Here is a 17,973-nt window from a genome sequence, read left to right on the forward strand (position 1 = left end):
AGAAATTTTAGTTCAAATAAATGAATCTTTGTGTAAAATGGTGAAAACAGCATAGTTTGATAAGCAAACGTGTAATTATATTTAAAAATCAAATGGCTGCTCAAGAAAACCAAAACTTCTAAATGTAAATATAAATCTAAATTATTTTTTTTTACAAATTTGTATTTACTATTGCAACATTTAGATTTAGCAAAGGATACTATACACTTTTGTGATAGAAATCTTATAAAAAGATTGGAAAGTTAGAAACAATCAACATAAAAATAAAACTGTAGACACCCTTATATATTTACACGGACATGAAACAGAGATGGATCTACAGCAAAGTTCCTCCCTAAGTAATTAATATTTGTTTTGTAGGTTGTATTAGTACCACCAAATTTAACATTCAGTGCATATATATTATATTTTAAAATATACATGTAACAGATTTAATTGAAGCAAGTGCTTCTTGAAGTCTAAAATCAATCGTGTTTTTCTTTGTCCAGTGTATGTGTGTATCCAGTCAATCAATCGTCTGCTTCCTTTTCCACGAGCCCCAACTTCTGCCCAATCCATCGAGCCTTGGCGAGAATCTCTTCCTGCATGAGCGAGAAACACATGGACAAGATGGCCATACCGAACAACACGTACACACTTCCCAGCAGCAACTGCGCCTGCGCCTGGGGGTTCTCAAAGTCTGTGCCCGGAACTACGTCACCGAATCCAATGGTGCTGAGCGTGATGAAGCAGAAGTAAGCCGACTGGAGCCAGTCCCAGCCCTCCCACAGCCCGAAGAGGACGGCGCCGCCGAAGATGTAGCCGCCGATAACGATCATGGTGATGGTCAAGGGCACGGTGATCTTCTCGTCGATGTCGTCGTCGTCGTCGTCACTGTCCGAGTCGTCATCTAAGATAACAGGGTCGTTTTTCTTCAGGTCCAGGGGGACGATTTTCACCTGCAGGAAAGTCATAACAGATATTTCATCAACGAATGGAATCAACAACATTCTTTGTAATTGGTAATGATTACCATTGTCTGTTTGAAGTACTTGGTGTGGTCAGTGATGGATCAAAGGCCTAATTTAAATTTCATGACGCCCTAAGCCACTACAGATACTAACAAACCTTAGATTTACTGTGTAAACGTAAGTGTAACCTTGGTTTTTTAATGGTTAATATACTAGAGAGTCCCAGGTTAGAAACAGTAATTCGTTGTTTATTATGTAATGCATAATCAAAGTTTTTAATTTTATTATTATTTGTATTTTATTACGTTGGAAATGCTTAAAGGAGCTCAAGAACAATTTGGCCCGCAGGTTGTTGTTTAGTTTTTCGGCGTATCAACAACTAAGTGGATTATACAAAATGCTAGCTGTTTTTTTACTTTGTTTAAAATAATAGACGTTTTAAAAAACAAAAATTATTGCTTTGAAAAGTGTACGAGACATGTATACAACTAAACAGGTGGGTATTTATAAAGAATTTAAAATATTAAACTAAATAACACAACAGTTGTAGAATAAGAATTCATAAAGCTTGACAACCAAATGGCTACCAGCTTTAGATGTTTCTTGCTCAAACCTAGAGCCTAGAGTTAACCATTGAGCAGACGACACGTACCTTGCCCCTACTGGAGTTGCTAGATGTGGGTCTCAACTTGCGGGTGTCGCTCATGTCCATGCTGTCTGTTGGTGAACTGGTGGAGATTCGCGTGAACTCGGTGGACGCTGGTGGACTGGAGTTGGTCATGTCTTAGAGTAAAGTCAAGACGACATGCTTAAAATTTATTAGATCACAGTTTTAAAACGTTAAGTAAATTGTATAGTATTTCAAAATTTTAAAAAACTTGCGTCCTTTGTGTTTTTAGATGGTTCTATTAGTGTTGATGACTTCCATGAAAGTCGTAAAGTAATCTTTAGAAGAATTAACCTTAGCAGCGAGGAGAATGTTTACCATTGTGCTTAGCAGTTTCAAAAAATACGGTATTAATACGGTATTAATATATCATGTTAAAATACGTTCTGCTAGATTGGTAGAAGGCTAATAAACATCGTTAAAATACGTTTTACCTGCTAAGTTTTTCTTGTCCGAGTCCCACTGACCAGCGTTGTTGCTGTCGGAATTCTTCAACGAAACAACCTGCAAAAAGAAAGTAATTTTAATATTAGCCAATTACTGAAAACTAAGTTATGATAAAACATTATTTACATTTTTTAAACACATTGATATTAAATCTGCTTTATGTTGGAAACGTGCTATTATATATTCAGCCATATTCCATGATTTACATGACATTTCTGCTAGGCGGTAGATAGCTCGAATGCTAGCCCGAAAGTCACGAGTTCGGATCTCGGAATGGATTCATTAGGAAGTCTAAAGATCCACCCAGTAATGAAAGGTACCTGGTTTACATTTGGGAAAGAAACGGCGGTTGGGCTTAGCAGTAATAAAAAAATCCATTCATATTTCGTGGTCGAGAAATAAATTAGCTCTACCCCATCAGACAAATGAACTGTCAGGTCCAGATATGGATCTATAATTTGATTCCATGATGCAAAATCAGATTAAATTATGAGTGTTAATCTAATGGAAATGTGTCGTGCGAACAAGACACTGCATGTTGCTGCTAAGAAATTAAACATTACATATTTTGGTGAACTGTTTTTATTTTTATCTTAGCAGATCGATGTTTAAATAACTTATCAATCGCAATAACTTAAAAGTCACGCAAATGCAGTTCATAATAAACTATATTGCCCGGGGGAAATGTGCTTTGCTAATAAATTACGTTGTGCACATTAAAACTATTAAAACAATTTAAAAAAACCTATCAGAATGGCATTCAAATCAATTGACTCTCTATAAAGTCAATGTAAAATTAAGAATAAAGGAAAGTCCCCCACCTTGTTGTTGCTCTCCTTACTTTTCTTCTTCCCCTTGAAGCATCCGCAGCAGCAAATCTTGGCGTAGATGAAGCGAAAGATGTCAGCCAGGGCGTCTCCCAAGTTGGCCAAACAAAGCAGCATCAATGGGATCCCTAGCACGGCGTAGGCGATACAGACCAGCCGGCCCCAGACTGTCTTGGGTGCTATGTGACCATAGCCTGTAGGTGTTAAAGACAGAATCTTATAGACATTAGACCGACTTGGGTGCTATGTGGCCTGTAGGTGTTAAAGACAGAACCTTATAGACATTAGACCGTCTTGGGTGCTATGTGACCATAGCCTGTAGGTGTTAAAGACAGAATCTTATAGACATTAGACCGTCTTGGGTGCTATGTGACCATAGCCTGTAGGTGTTAAAGACAGAATCTTATAGACATTAGACCGTCTTGGGTGCTATGTGACCATAGCCTGTAGGTGTTAAAGACAGAATCTTATAGACATTAGACCGTCTTGGGTGCTATGTGACCATAGCCTGTAGGTGTTAAAGACAGAATCTTATAGACATTAGACCGTCTTGGGTGCTATGTGACCATAGCCTGCAGGTGTTAAAGACATAGCATATAGACATTAGACCGTCTTGGGTGCTATGTGACCATAGCCTGCAGGTGTTAAAGACAGAATCTTATAGACATTAGACCGTCTTGGGTGCTATGTGACCATAGCCTGCAGGTGTTAAAGACAGAATCTTATAGACATTAGACCGTCTTGGGTGCTATGTGACCATAGCCTGCAGGTGTTAAAGACAGAATCTTATAGACATTAGACCGTCTTGGGTGCTATGTGACCATAGCCTGCAGGTGTTAAAGACACTAATATAATTCCACAGTTGCCAAACATCCATTCACCCAACCTACGATCTTTCTAAAATGCCATACCTTCACCTTCTCACCCTTCTTATTCCTCGAAACCTATATTTCTCTTACTTTATAACATTCCCTTATCCCACGTCCCACCTCTTAACCATCTATCATTCCGTTTTATCTATCAAATATTACAACTCTCCATCCTTCCATCTTTCCACCCCCAATCACCCTACTCCATATTTCAGGTACTGTCATAGACCCTTCCACTCTTGTTACACTTTAACATTTTCAACTCTTATATAATTTCCGGCTTTATTATTCTTAGAGAATATTGTAGGAGAAAAAAACCTGAAGCTAACTTTAAAAGCCATTTCCTCAAACAATTGACCAAAAATGGGAGAAAAAATAATTAAACTTTGATTATAGTTTCACATGATTACACCTTCACAAAATCGATCAGAAATAAAAACTGGGAAATGACCGAAACAATAACTTGAACACAAAATTTTATCAATCAATCAATCGAGGAGCGATTTTTTTTCTCAACCAGACAACGACCTTGAAAAAGATAACAAAAATTCAGTTTTTCACTGAAGTGTTGGGTCGACACTTCTTTTGTGTAGTTAAACTCAGATATGTTTCATAATAGCTTTTCTTTATTTGTAAATGATAGTTCACGTAATATAAAACACAAATTCAAGTCGATATTGTACCCTAATTCTGTGTCATATAACGTTTAAAAACATGTTCAGAATCAATGTTTCTTCCAGACTTTTGTCTCCGGGGGGTGGGGGGGGGGGGGGGGACACTTGATATTTTCGAGAGGGGGGGGGGAGGCGGTAAAAGTATGTTTTCAAGGGAGGCCTGGAAGATACTGTTCAGAATTTCAATGCATATTACATATTAGTTTCAAAATCTCTACCGCAATATTTACCGACAGCAAATAAAGTCTGGTACTTCTAAAAAGCCATTAAATTGTATATAACACGTAATTAAAATGTATTAAAAATACATATTTAAAATTTCATATATATATATATATATATATATATATATATATATATATATATATATATATATATATATAGGCCTACTTTTGCTACTTTAAAATTAATGTAGGTTTTTCTTGAGAAGTTGAGCACATATTGAGTCTGACACAAAACTCAACCAATCTATATACAACACAGTATAACATATAAACATATCCCCCTACTCCAAGTTAAGACTCCCTATGTTACAATTTCAAAACCTGTTATCGATTATCACAATTAAGATACATGGAATCGGCATCAAACTTTAAACGTAACATTACCGATAATTTTTTTTTCGCTGTTTTCAAAGAACCTTCGAATATGTATGTTTTCAAAGTAAAAGATAAATGTATTCAAAGCTTAAACCTAAATGTAAAAATACTAAAAAAATTGTTATGTTCTTTTGTCATTGACACATTATTTTGTCCCGATACACGAACGCTGCTGGTCACAAATACCTCGGACTACGAACACTTTATTCACCCAATTAAGTTCCTAACCCACCATCCCGTTACATGTATGGACCCAGGAGTGAAAAAAAAATAAACAACTTCAAAAAACTATTAAATTTAATTTAATGGAAAAATCAATCCGCTCACAATAGGGAAAAAAAATCAATAGCCAGCCCACAAAATGGCCTTAGACAAAAACAAGTTGAACCAGGTTTTGAAGTACTTGAGGTTCAATCAAACTGAACATGAACCTCACAACCCTCTGCTATCTCGATTTGCGAATCGATCTGATCTAGGATATAACAATGGATTGTAAGCAATAACATCCAACTCAATATACGTGGCCTTATCTTTATATATATATATATATATATATATATATATATATATATATATATATATATATATATATATATATATATATATATAATTTGAAGGTCTCAATACGATAAGTAGTCCATACTGGGTCATAAACACAGGGAATATATTTCATCATAAATTTATAAATATATTTTGTTATAATACATTTTTTCATCTTCTTTCTCGGACATGTGGTGCTTCATAGTTTTACAAAACATAATAAATTTGATCTAATTCTAGGTAGTTTCGTTACTTTTGTTGAGATATACCACTGGAGAGTTTTATAGATCTCAAAATAACCTTGATCTAATTATAGCTAGTATTGTTTACAAATTCAAGATCAATGTAGGAGCATACGTTCGAAAAAAAAAGAATTGCAGTTGAAGCAGAGTTAATGTGTTTAAATGTTTCAGCAAGCGTCATTAAGAAATGGGCTGACGATTCTATTCCAGGTCCCACCATCACAACCCTTTACATACATGACTATAACTGATGCTGCAGTAATGATAGGTGTGTGGGGGGATTGTGTTTAGGGGGGGGGGGACACCAGCATGACGTCATGCAAAGCTTTTGTTATGAATATTTCATTTATTAGCTAGTTTCGGGTTGTTGTTTTTTTTGTTTAAATAATGCACACTCAGCAATTTCGTCTTTCCCTGCTAGAATAAGTTACTACTCCCACCCCCTCCCTTCTTTTTCTGAAATTAGTATTCCTCTTTAAACAAGTCTTTAACTTTTAACATTTCGCTTCCCGCTAGTCTTTTTTTATCTTTAGACTATTTCTCTCAACTGATTCCTCTCCTGTAAGTTTTTCCACAGTTTGCCTCCTTAGCCTTCAACAAAACTGTCCCTCTCTTTCCTCCTCGCCTCTGCCTGTAGAAGCTTTAATTCCTCTCTCGTCAGTGACGTTGTTTACCTTTTGTTTACGCTCAGTGGCCATCTTGCGGCGTCTTGGTTACGGCAAGGACCGACACTAACACAACAGTTTTTTTATTCATACCGAAGACAAAGCGATAATTGCATTGTTTTTACGCGTGGTCGCTAGGGGGCGTCTCGCACAAATAATCGCGTTTCGGTACAAAATACTCGCCGGCCACTGTATAAGGGTATGAGTTATTTCCCTGTGATGTTATGAGTTATTTCCCTGTCAGTGAATAAAAAACCCACTCAACGTTATTTTATTGGTAATTAAGTCTTGAATATATTATAAGCTTGTAACAATATCTAGTAAATATCTAGAGTAACCTACAGGTCAAGATAAAGATATGGATGGGGGGGGGGGTGGTGATTGTGGGGGAGAATGTTATGGGTAATATACTTAGTGATGGTGACATGGAATGATTTCATTATGATATCCACAAAAAGAGTTCGTTGGCAACGTGGCTAAGCTCGGCCTCATGTTCATAGGGAATAATTCATATATAAGTATTCACACAAATATATATATATATATATATATATATATATATATATATATATATATATATATATATATATATATATATATATATATATATTCTTACATAGTTTGAGTGTATTTGAGACTTAGTTTCCAACTTCTTAACACACAAAACTCTATTTTTAAAATATAGATTTTCCTGACCTTTTATTCACCATGTCCTTTATCATCAAAAAGTAATGTCTTTCTTTATGCAAAAATACAATCGATATTCCAATCAATAGACGAACAATCTTTAGTATCGATTTCGATGTCAGCTATTGATTTAAGGAGATTTTCTTTTTCAGAAATTCAGGACAGCATTGATCTAAAAATAGATCCTAGTTTCTAGACTTTTCTGAAACACTTTAAATTTCAATTCCGATTCATAAAGTACAGTTCCTCCCAAAAAGTGACCACTCGACAAAAACTTGTAACACGGTCATACAAATGACGTTCCTTGCACGGGGATATTGACATTTCTGGAGCGTGAGATAGGATGTAAATCTCTAAGTGTTACGAAAATTTTTATTTAATTTAAACATTGCATTATCCTACTGAATTGCGTCTATTGTATCCATTCATTAGACTGATCGTTTTTAATGTGTTCTATAAGAATTTTCAACGATCCACTACATTTTTACTGCAACTGCTAACCTACAGACTTGGCAAGGCCCAGTCTATTCTAACATAACACTCAAAATTCTATTACATGTTTAAGAGTCTCCCAAATAAAGGCAATGAAGAAATATTGTTCAGTAGACAATAAAGTCTTTCAGTAAAACATTTTTTTCTCGTTATAACTTTACTGATTCATATTTGCAATTATAGCTCCATATTAAAAACAAACAAAAATGTTCAATGTAATCTTCAAAAGCTAGAGATTTAATAAGGTAGGCACTTTGATTTGTGCAGAGTTCGTTCTCCTTCTTGCACTAGTGAGTTGGTCCAAAGTCTGTCTAGAACATAACGCACTGACACATATACTGGCAACTTTTGAGACACCGCTGATGCCAGTGTGTATGGGTAACGGCTTTCCTTTAAGCACATCAGCTACTGGAGTGATGGGCCCTGATACAAGGGCAACATCTGACTATATTCAACTTGCTGCCCAACATTTGAGCCCTAAAGAAGACAATCTAGCAACACGGACAGTTGAGAAACACGGACATTTGCGAAACACAGACAGTTGGGAAACACGGACATTTGGGAAACACGAACATTTGGGAAACACGGACATTTGGGAAACACGGACATTTGGGAAACACGGACATTTGGGAAACACGGACATTTGGGAAACACGGACATTTGTGAAACACGGACATTTGGGAAACACGGACATTTGGGAAACACGGACATTTGTGAAACACGGACATTTGTGAAACACGGACATTTGTGAAACATGGATTATTGGGAAACGCGGACAGATGGAAAACACGGACTTTTGGAAAAAAACAGACTATTGGGAAACACGGACAACATATTGCAATGAGCTGGTGGTTCTCCACAACTACAGCAAACACCGCAGAACTGATGAAAACACAAACATCCACACCTAGGTACAATTCTCTAATTGTCTGCCGAGACCAAGGTAAAATTATAATGCCTGGTCACCGAATCCTTTCTCAGCACCCCCCCCCCCCACACACACACAAACACACTCATTAGCCCCAGTTGAAACGGTTCTAATTCTCTTTTCTTTTAAAAGCATACATCTTCGATAATTTCTTCTTTTTCAAAAAAAACAAAACAACAAATCCGCTATTATTTTCCATTGTACATGACACATCCTTGATATTTTCTTTTTCCATTTACAATATACATCCTAGAAATCTTGTACATTTAATCCCTACTTACAAATTGATGTCTCGATAAATTTTTTTCATCTTACAACATACTTTAATACTTCCTTTATTATACTCAGTAAATTATTTCTTCCTTTGGAAAACATATAAATATTTTTGGCTTGCTTTTTGTAACTTACTATTGATTTTCTTATCACCATTATTCTGATAAATTGAAATCCATTTGTATGTTAATACTCCTATTTTGTATTTTAGCCATATATTTGTAACTTTATTCAGTATTTTCAACATTGGGGGGGGGGGGAGCATTTTATTCACCCCGAGAAACAGAGCAAATTAGATAATCACCTTCTGTTATTAAATATATTAGAGGTTTCATTCAATCATATAATATTTCATAGGGTCTGAGAGATGTTATATAACAAAACATGAATGTTGATGTTCTATGGAAGTGTTCGATAAATTATGAAATAGGTATGACTAGGGATGTGTGATTTGTGTACATAAAGTTTAGTGAAAGCTCTTTTGGCGATGGGAAAGAAGGGAGTGTTGTCTCGTAAGTACAAAACACGTAGTGAATTGGAGAGGGGGGATGAGGAAAGAAACAGAAGCCAGGCGTAAACCCCACAGGTCTTGTAAGATAATATAGGTTGGAGAAACTCTAGGTTCTTATCCTTGTTGCAACATGCCTTGATTCGGTAATGACGTTTACGAAAGGACGATGATATATATATATATATATATATATATATATATATATATATATATATATATATATATATATATATATATAAACAGAGAGAGAGAGAGAGTGCTCTTTTCTTAAGCGACAGCTTATCTCAATATAAACAAGTATAAATCTAGCCCAGTCTTACAAAAAAAGTCAGTTCCCACCCAGCGTTAGCCGGCCATCCCAGGTTAACCTTTCACACAACAATCAACTCGACACAACGGGCTCAGGTTTCAATGACGCACGTGAGAATCGATCAGGTAAACAAACCACCCCTCACAGCTGCGCACCTTGTTGACACCTTGAGCTGGCCCTTGATCAAGCGGTCGTCACGAGGTTGTTTCTATAATTAATTTAATTAGGGTTTAAGGAATTTGTTTAAATGTTAAACTTTAACGAGAACTAATTTATGGTTGTCTAAGTAAGCAATAAAACCTTTATTTACAAAGGATTGCGTGAAAAGTTGTATTTCTCAGGCTAGTTTTGCGGTCATATATATATATATATATATATATATATATATATATATATATATATATATATATATATATATATATATATATATATATATATATATATATATATATATATGATTGTTTGTGGGTGTGTGTACATGTGTGTTCATTTTCCACAATGATTTCTACCAATATTTACTACACACCTAATAATTAGAGACTTATGTAAGCATGTCACACACACCCCAATAAACATTTAGCAATAGATATTGAAATCACACAAGGCGTGCTTGGTACGAGACAGACATGTACTTGTGAGATAATTAATGCGTAATGGCTGCTGCTATTGTTTATGTCGTCACTCCCTGAGGTCGTGGCTAACATGCACATTGTGTGATTTGAATAGTCAGAGGTTTTAATGTAAGGAGGATCAGGTAGTCAATGGAAGAGTGGGAAGGTTTGAACAATCTACTTAGGGGGTCCTGAATCTGGTGCGGCGACAAGGGGGGGGGGGGATTTGTAACAATGGAGGAAAGAGACAAAAGGGCGTAGTGTTTTTTTTTTTAGTTAAGGAAAGATGGGTGTTGTTAAATCGAGAGCGTTGATCTGAAGATTGTCTATTGGTACACGATGTTAAGTGTCCATGGACTAGAAGATGGGTTGAAAGAGGTGGACATGAATGAGACTCTAAGGACCTGATACTCAACTCGTAGGTCATTGATCCTACAACCCATAGGTCAGTCATGTTACAACCCATAGGTCTAAGGTCATTGATGTTACAACCCATAGGTCAGTCATGTTACAACCCATAGGTCTACGGTCATTGATGAAAAAAAAACATAGCTCAGTCATGTAAATAATCGTAGGACACTCATGCCATAAGTCATAGGTCATTCATCTCACAACCCTTAGGTCATTCACCCCATAACTCACAGGTCATTCATTACCTACACAATTAAATAAGCCATGTTGACCTAAACTAAATGACCTAAAGACCAAGTGTCCTGACATGACTATTGTCATAACCCATAGGCGCTTCTAGAGTATCGATATAATAATAGCCAGGATCGATATGCAATACGAGCAATAAATTATCCTCGATCAACTCTCGTTGTTTGCCCGTGTTTCGAGCGGTATCGTGCGGCGATAATCTGTGTTATCTACAGCAGGTATCGATTCCTGATCCCGGCTATTCGTGTACGCGAAGCAAACATCCATTACATTCCCGAATTAAAGCATGTTGGTTTAATCATTCATCATTCACGGGATACAGTAGCAAAGGCTTTTTTACTCATGAAAGTAGCTGATTTTTTACTTATTAGTAAACAGAATACAAAAACAACTATTACGTTTTCACCACATTCAATACCATTAAGATTCTACATTCAGATATGTGTTCTGAAATATATATATATATATATATATATATATATATATATATATATATATATATATATATATATATATATATATATATATATATATATATAATATGTGTATGGGGGTGTGGGTGTACTTCGTGAGGTAAATGTGATGGTGCTGCAATTGAAGATGTGCTGTTTTCTTGCTTGTAGAAATGTATGGCACTCAACATAGGATCTTATCAAGTCAATGTTTTTATCCCATGCGGGTGTCGAGAGAAACTACAGAAAAACAGCTTATACGGTTGTTCCTTTTTTTGTTAATAAACTTATATAGTTTAACGATTCATGTTGATGTGTATCTCCAAAGTACGTTGTTTAGGTTTTAAGATTGTGTTACTAAGAATAAATAAAATAAAATCTGATTGATTGTTTACTAAATGCATATGATTGTTAAGTAAATGCTTAAAGAGGGTCGTAATAATTATTGTAATAAGAACTACACTGACCAAACGTGAACAGTACCTAATGACATCATTTGTTTCAATAGTATAACCGCACTAATTCTAGCCCTAGCGCTTACGGTAGTCCTAAACCTAGCCCTTGCTTACGCCCCTATAATTGGCCCTAATTTCTACCTCACTCCTAACCCTGAAATAAAATATCGTATCCGGTTTTTTTTAAACTGTAAACCATTCTGTAATATCCTGACACCCGATTCTTTTTCTTTATTTTTTCGATAGTTTGTTCGTGTAAACTTTAACACAGTAGCTATTTTTTTTTTAAATTTGTTGGTTGATGGATTAGAATACGAATGGCAATGCAGTCATTAATGATCGAAATAACCATTGGTCATATCTTTGATTTTTAAAAGAGACCTTCATGATTTCATTCAGAACGAGGCGAAATAATTATGTAACCTTAATTCCCAAATCGTGATAATCATGGTCTAGTATTCAATGTATAAGTCATATATTTTTTATAACAATCTGAGGAAACAAAGAAAAAAAACTTAAAAATCTGTGGAACTGATGACAGCAGAGATGAACTCACCGATGGTAGTGATGACAGTCACGGCGAACAGCACGGCACCAGCCCATGACCACTTGTAGTTGGGACCGTTGTCTTTACCATACAGGCCACACCAGCTGCCGTCGTAGGCGATGGCCAGGGTGTTGTTCCTGAAGGTCTGTAGGACGCTCTGGAGCTGGATGATCATCAGCTCCCTGGGGGGGGGGGGGGGAAGGGGGGCGACAAGGAGAATAGCATATCAATATATTGAATATCACAAAAGTATTTTGAATCATAGAACGTTACTGAGTCAACCCAGCCCTGATGGGTATTTCAATTCAGGTTATGGAAAGACGGCTGGGTATAGTATTGACCACTCCAGCCCTTCATATCCCGAGGTTACAGAAAAAGGTGAACTCTACTTCAATTACTCCATGAACCTTCGTGTTCGAAAGAGATGTTTCATTTATTGCGACCAGCACATAAACAACTTATTAAAAAATATATTTTACTTTACAATCATTTTTAAAGTCTTGATATTATGTATAAATATAGTATAAACACAATTTTAACAGTTTTCAATAAAGAAAAATTAAGGTTATATTGTGTGTTGAATACGAAGTCTCATATGAAAGTTTATCAAAGGCTGGTTGCCCAACTGCCAACTGTAAAGTTCTTTCAATTCAACCATATAGAAATCGTCTAAACGCAATACCTACCAACAATGCAGAATGATTGAAAAGTTAGTAATCAAGAGATAAAAAATAATTATTTACCAAAAATGGTCTTATGCGATTGGATTTATGTTTTTTTATGTTATTCGATATAAATAGTAACGACTAAATCATTACATTGTTTACAAAATTAAAAGTAATAAATACCCTTCCAACTTAAAGTTACAAGTGGAATTACGGGCTTGGTGTTTTTACTTATATTACAGAGTAATTTTGAAATATTTTTATATAGAATGCGATTTAAATTTTTGTTAGGCTTCGTTTAATCTTTACAGTTTACTTTATAGATTTAAAGCTCGTCTTTGGCGACTGTTTCTTTCGCTAAAGCATGTGGCCGTTGCTTTTTCTTGTGACTTAGATACACATGCAAGACATGGGAGGAATGATGATAGCTTCAGAAACATTTGTTAATCAAGGACAGTCATTTATCTACCTCTGAAGCTGTCATGACGTCATGTCATCAGACCCGCATCTCGTCTGTCGACACGTCACTACGTTTGACATTACATCACCATCTCACCTGCGGTCTTGACGTCCCGACATCAGACCTCCATCTTACCTGCCGTCAAAACGTCACGACCACCGACCGACCCCCATCTCACCTGCCGTCAAAACGTCACGACCCCCGACCCCCATCTCACCTGCTGGCGTTGGTGGTTATCGCCCCTCCGTAATCATAGAAGATCTTCATGGTGGAGCTGATGGTCTTGCTCTCCATGGGCTCGTACTCCGCCCTGGCGTCGTAGCAGATCTGCTGCTCGTTGTTCTTCTCCAGGTGCTCAAAGATGAACCCCCCGGCCACACTGTACAGCACGACCATGGAGCACAGGCCGATGTGGGAGAAGAGAAACTTCATCACCATTTTACAGCAGCTGTCTTTTTTTGCCGGGGCCCCCATTTTTCTCGAATTTTTAAATAAAACACAATAATTTTTCGAAAATTGTTCTTAAATCTACAATAAACTTGTTTTTTTTTTCCTTATTTGTTTTTATAATTTCATCAGATAGTGGATTATAAAATTAATATTTAAAAAAAAAAATCAGAATTAATAGTTAATCCAAGAAGCACAGCACAGGTGATAGGTAGAGTAAAAAAGCGGCGGCAAGCAGACGGCTATCAGCAGACTACCGGTGTTTGGCGCCAGCCTCTCTGTGACATAGCTTGTCCCCATAAGCGCATGGATACATGGATTTATCGATCGGCCAGTTCCGTTTCCAACTAACTAAAGTGGCAATATGGCGAATTTAATAATCCCAATTTAATTCCATTAAATTATCTAAGCACTTAACTGCCTGTTTAATCTAGAATAATATTTGGAATGTAAGTTTAGAATATTTAAATATTTGTGACCGTGAAAGAAATAATATTTAGATTACGGGAGACGATTCTTTCAAATATAATCGCTACAATACATCTTCGATTAATTGATATCAAAGGTCGAAACGTTATTTAATATGTTTATTGTTTTCTTTGTTCCGTTTTTTAAACTTTCTTTTGTGTGTCTTTGTAACATGATCTCTTGAAGCAAGAATGTTTCGCTGACTGTTTTTGAAATGCTAAAATATGAATGAAGTGCTCTCTTCAGAACGAAGTGAATTTTAGATCCGTAACCAAGAAAGCACGTTTAGAAATTTTTACAACGGCTTTTAAATAATTTTGTGAATATTTTGTGAATATTGAGAGAGAAATTAAGAATGTATTTTTATAATGTATTCTTATATAATGTTTTTAAAAAAAATTATTTAGGTGTAAACAAGTGCTTTGAAGAGATGTGGACTTGAATAATGTCAGGTTGAAAAAATAATGTATGGCCCTTAAGTTTGATCAGATAAGACGAGTGTGTGAGTGAGCGGGTGTGTGGGGAAGGGGAAGGTTTTGTTCTTCAGCTGTCTGAGTCAACTTGTCACGTAGGAAATACTAACTTTATGTGGGTGATCTCAGATGTTCTGATTGTAGAACTTTGTTGGTCCTATGTTGGTGATTTTTTTTTTTTTACAGAGAAGAATCAAGGACGTAACTAGATTTTTTTTATCCATGAACCAAGACTTAGTTTTACGTTCATAAATCAGTACGCACCAAAAGGGGCTCAGAGTGGTCGATCGAGTAACGTGTTGTTGCTACGCCAATAAATTATAAGTTCAAACCTTTAGGCTCGTTAAAAACGGACAACAACCCATCTAGGAGAGCAAACATGGAAAACTCAGAAAACCAACTCTGGCAGCTCCTGCGACACTTCTGATACCAAACTGTGTAGAAAATACCTCACCATTGGGTCTATGACGACTGTTACTGGGGGTGAGCCGTGATGCATGTATACACCTGGCTCTTCTCAACTTCCTGCTCAGGCCTTGTACTTGGATTTACAAAGCGCGTCATATAATTCTTTTTCAATATGGAGCCATGTTAAATTATGTTGTGTGTTAAGTACTACACACCTAAAATATGGCACCATAGTCTAATAAACCATTCGATGATTGCGCAATGGAAATACAATCACAAAGCATGCAGAGCCAGATGTTGCACCTATGTAGGACCTCCTCGCTTCACACAGCTGATTGACAACTTGGAATCAGTTAACTCGCAGGAGCTGCAGAAGGGAAATTAGATAATTAGGTAATCATATCGCCAAAGGGACTCCATCCTTGTTTGATTTCGGAGTTTTCTCTCCTAGATAGATATAAACAGCAACAATGACACCAGGAATTAATTTTAAAAAAAAACAACTTGTTATTAATTTAAATTTCATAATCTAAGTGTGTCAAGCCTTATCTGCCCTAGGGTTTGAACTCAGGACTTACCCGCCCGACTACTCCAACCCACCTAAAACGGTTCGAAATTAAGGTAGTATAAACCTTAGGTCGTACCCACGTAATGTAGTTTTTTAGAACAAAATCTCGAATTTTCGTCCAATAATCGTGTGAAAAATTTCTACCTTTCGGGAATAAGTTTCAGCCATCCACCTTTCATGCACTAGAGACTCGCCTTTGTGTTACATGAGCTACTGTCTTGTTGTATTTTTTACATGTGTTTTTTAACTAGCTTCACAAATTTGAAATATAATTTTTTTATTGTGACATTACAAATGCATCAATAGTAATACAACCGCTTTAATATAACAATTCAAAGTATTAGTTATTATGTTGCTGTGGCTGTTTTTTTTATTTATTTTTTTATTTATTTTTTTTATTTTTTTTTGCTAGCATTACTACGATAATCAGATCATTAAGCTAAGAAGTATAAAAAAATAACAAACTAGATTCCATATTAAGTCACCCTTTTGTTAAACGAATATTCAACCTTATGTTACGTTAATCCCATCCCTATTGCGTGCCTCCAGCACAAACGTTAGCATCAAACAGCGAACCCAGCTTTTTCTGGCATTCGCTAGTTCTCCGAGACTTCGCCGATAGCTGGGGCGCGAGTCACGGCCCATTGCTTTGGCTGGTGACGTCATTGTGTTTTCCGTTCAATGAGGAATCGATACCAGTCGATGGAGATGGAGGTTATCGACACGCCCAAGTGTCGGCCATGCAGGCTGAAAGAAACCTCACCCAAACCTGTCGGGAGATTCGAATCGATATATTTTAAACATCGCCCGATACTCAATTATTTAGAAGCTGCGTCTTTTGTGTTGTAAATTTATTTAATTTTTGTGAGAGTAGAATACAGGGAGTGAGGTAAATAAAGGGGTAGGAGGGGAGAGGAGACAAAGGTGGGAGGAGGGAGAGAAGAGAGAAAGGTGGGAGGAGGGAGAGAAGAGAGAAAGGTGGGAGGAGGGAGAGAAGAGAGAGAAAGGTGGGAGGAGGGAGAGAAGAGAGAAAGGTGGGAGGAGGGAGAGAAGAGAGAGAAAGGTGGGAGGAGGGAGAGAAGAGAGATAAAGGTGGGAGTAGGGAGAGAAGAGAGAAAGGTGGGAAGAGGGAGAGAAGAGAAAGGTGTTGCTGTTTATATCAAGTCTAAAATGATTCTGTCAACTGTAACAGGTTTTAAAACTAAAATTATGGAAAACTTCGCTCCATACAGTCAATACATTTAACATTGGCTTTACAACTACATCAGTTTCATGTTAAATTGGTTTCATGGCTGGCGTCTTTAGAACGTTGAAACTAAATTCATAGCTCAATTTCAATAACTAGCAATGTAGTTGCTTTTGACAAATGGCACATTTATACGTTTGTTCATAAGAGTATATATATATATATATATATATATATATATATATATATATATATATATATATATATATATATATATATATATATATAGGCCTATATTTCTAACAATTTGCAAGAAGATTTTTTTTTAGAAAACTAGACAGCTATTTATCTATGCAAGTATTGAATTCATTTGAAAAGGTTGAAAGAATATTGTTTTTTTTCTTAATTCAGCATCTCGATTGATTTATTGATTATTGAACAAACATGATCAACATATCGATCACATGGGCTTGCTGTTGTAATTTTTATCTCTATTTCTAATACAATACCAGCCTGATACGTTTCTTGACGTTAGATTTTTTAATTGAGCATCCTGCAATATTATCATGATCAGTGGTGTTAGAGCCCCGTGGAAGTAATGCTCCTATAGAAGAATCATTTGATTTCAACATCGTCCTGCACAGCGACCAAGTAGCCGCCTACACTTGATGCAAACAGTTTGATAAACAACGTCAAAAGTTAAATCTTTTAAGTCAATGTAAGACAGTACTGTGGGATAGACACTTATTTTTAGTAGACACTTATTTTATTGAAACTATTTTTTTTCACCACAAAAATCAGACTCGATATATCTATTTTTTTGTTTTATAAAATGCTTGTATGTTCGTGTTCATGGTTTAATATTTCAAACTCCGTCACTCAGTTATGGATA

The 17,973-nt window shown here is 36.1% G+C and overlaps 1 protein-coding gene across 1 annotated transcript; it reads right to left on the reverse strand.

The window, feature by feature from the left end:
- LOC131942122 (TWiK family of potassium channels protein 18-like) lies at window positions 1-14,052 on the reverse strand. The gene is made up of 6 exons (XM_059301852.1): window positions 13,749-14,052; window positions 12,416-12,588; window positions 2,886-3,085; window positions 2,052-2,121; window positions 1,603-1,733; window positions 1-938 (listed from the first exon to the last, which is right to left on the reverse strand). The coding sequence occupies exons 1-6, from the start codon at window positions 14,003-14,005 to the stop codon at window positions 510-512; spliced, it is 1,260 nt and encodes a 419-aa protein (XP_059157835.1). The 5' UTR covers window positions 14,006-14,052; the 3' UTR covers window positions 1-509.
- Window positions 14,053-17,973: the final 3,921 nt, after the last annotated feature.

Source organism: Physella acuta, unplaced genomic scaffold, assembly GCF_028476545.2.
Source record: "Physella acuta isolate Inbredline_101_S28 unplaced genomic scaffold, ASM2847654v3 ptg000389l, whole genome shotgun sequence".
NCBI lineage: Eukaryota > Metazoa > Mollusca > Gastropoda > Physidae > Physella > Physella acuta.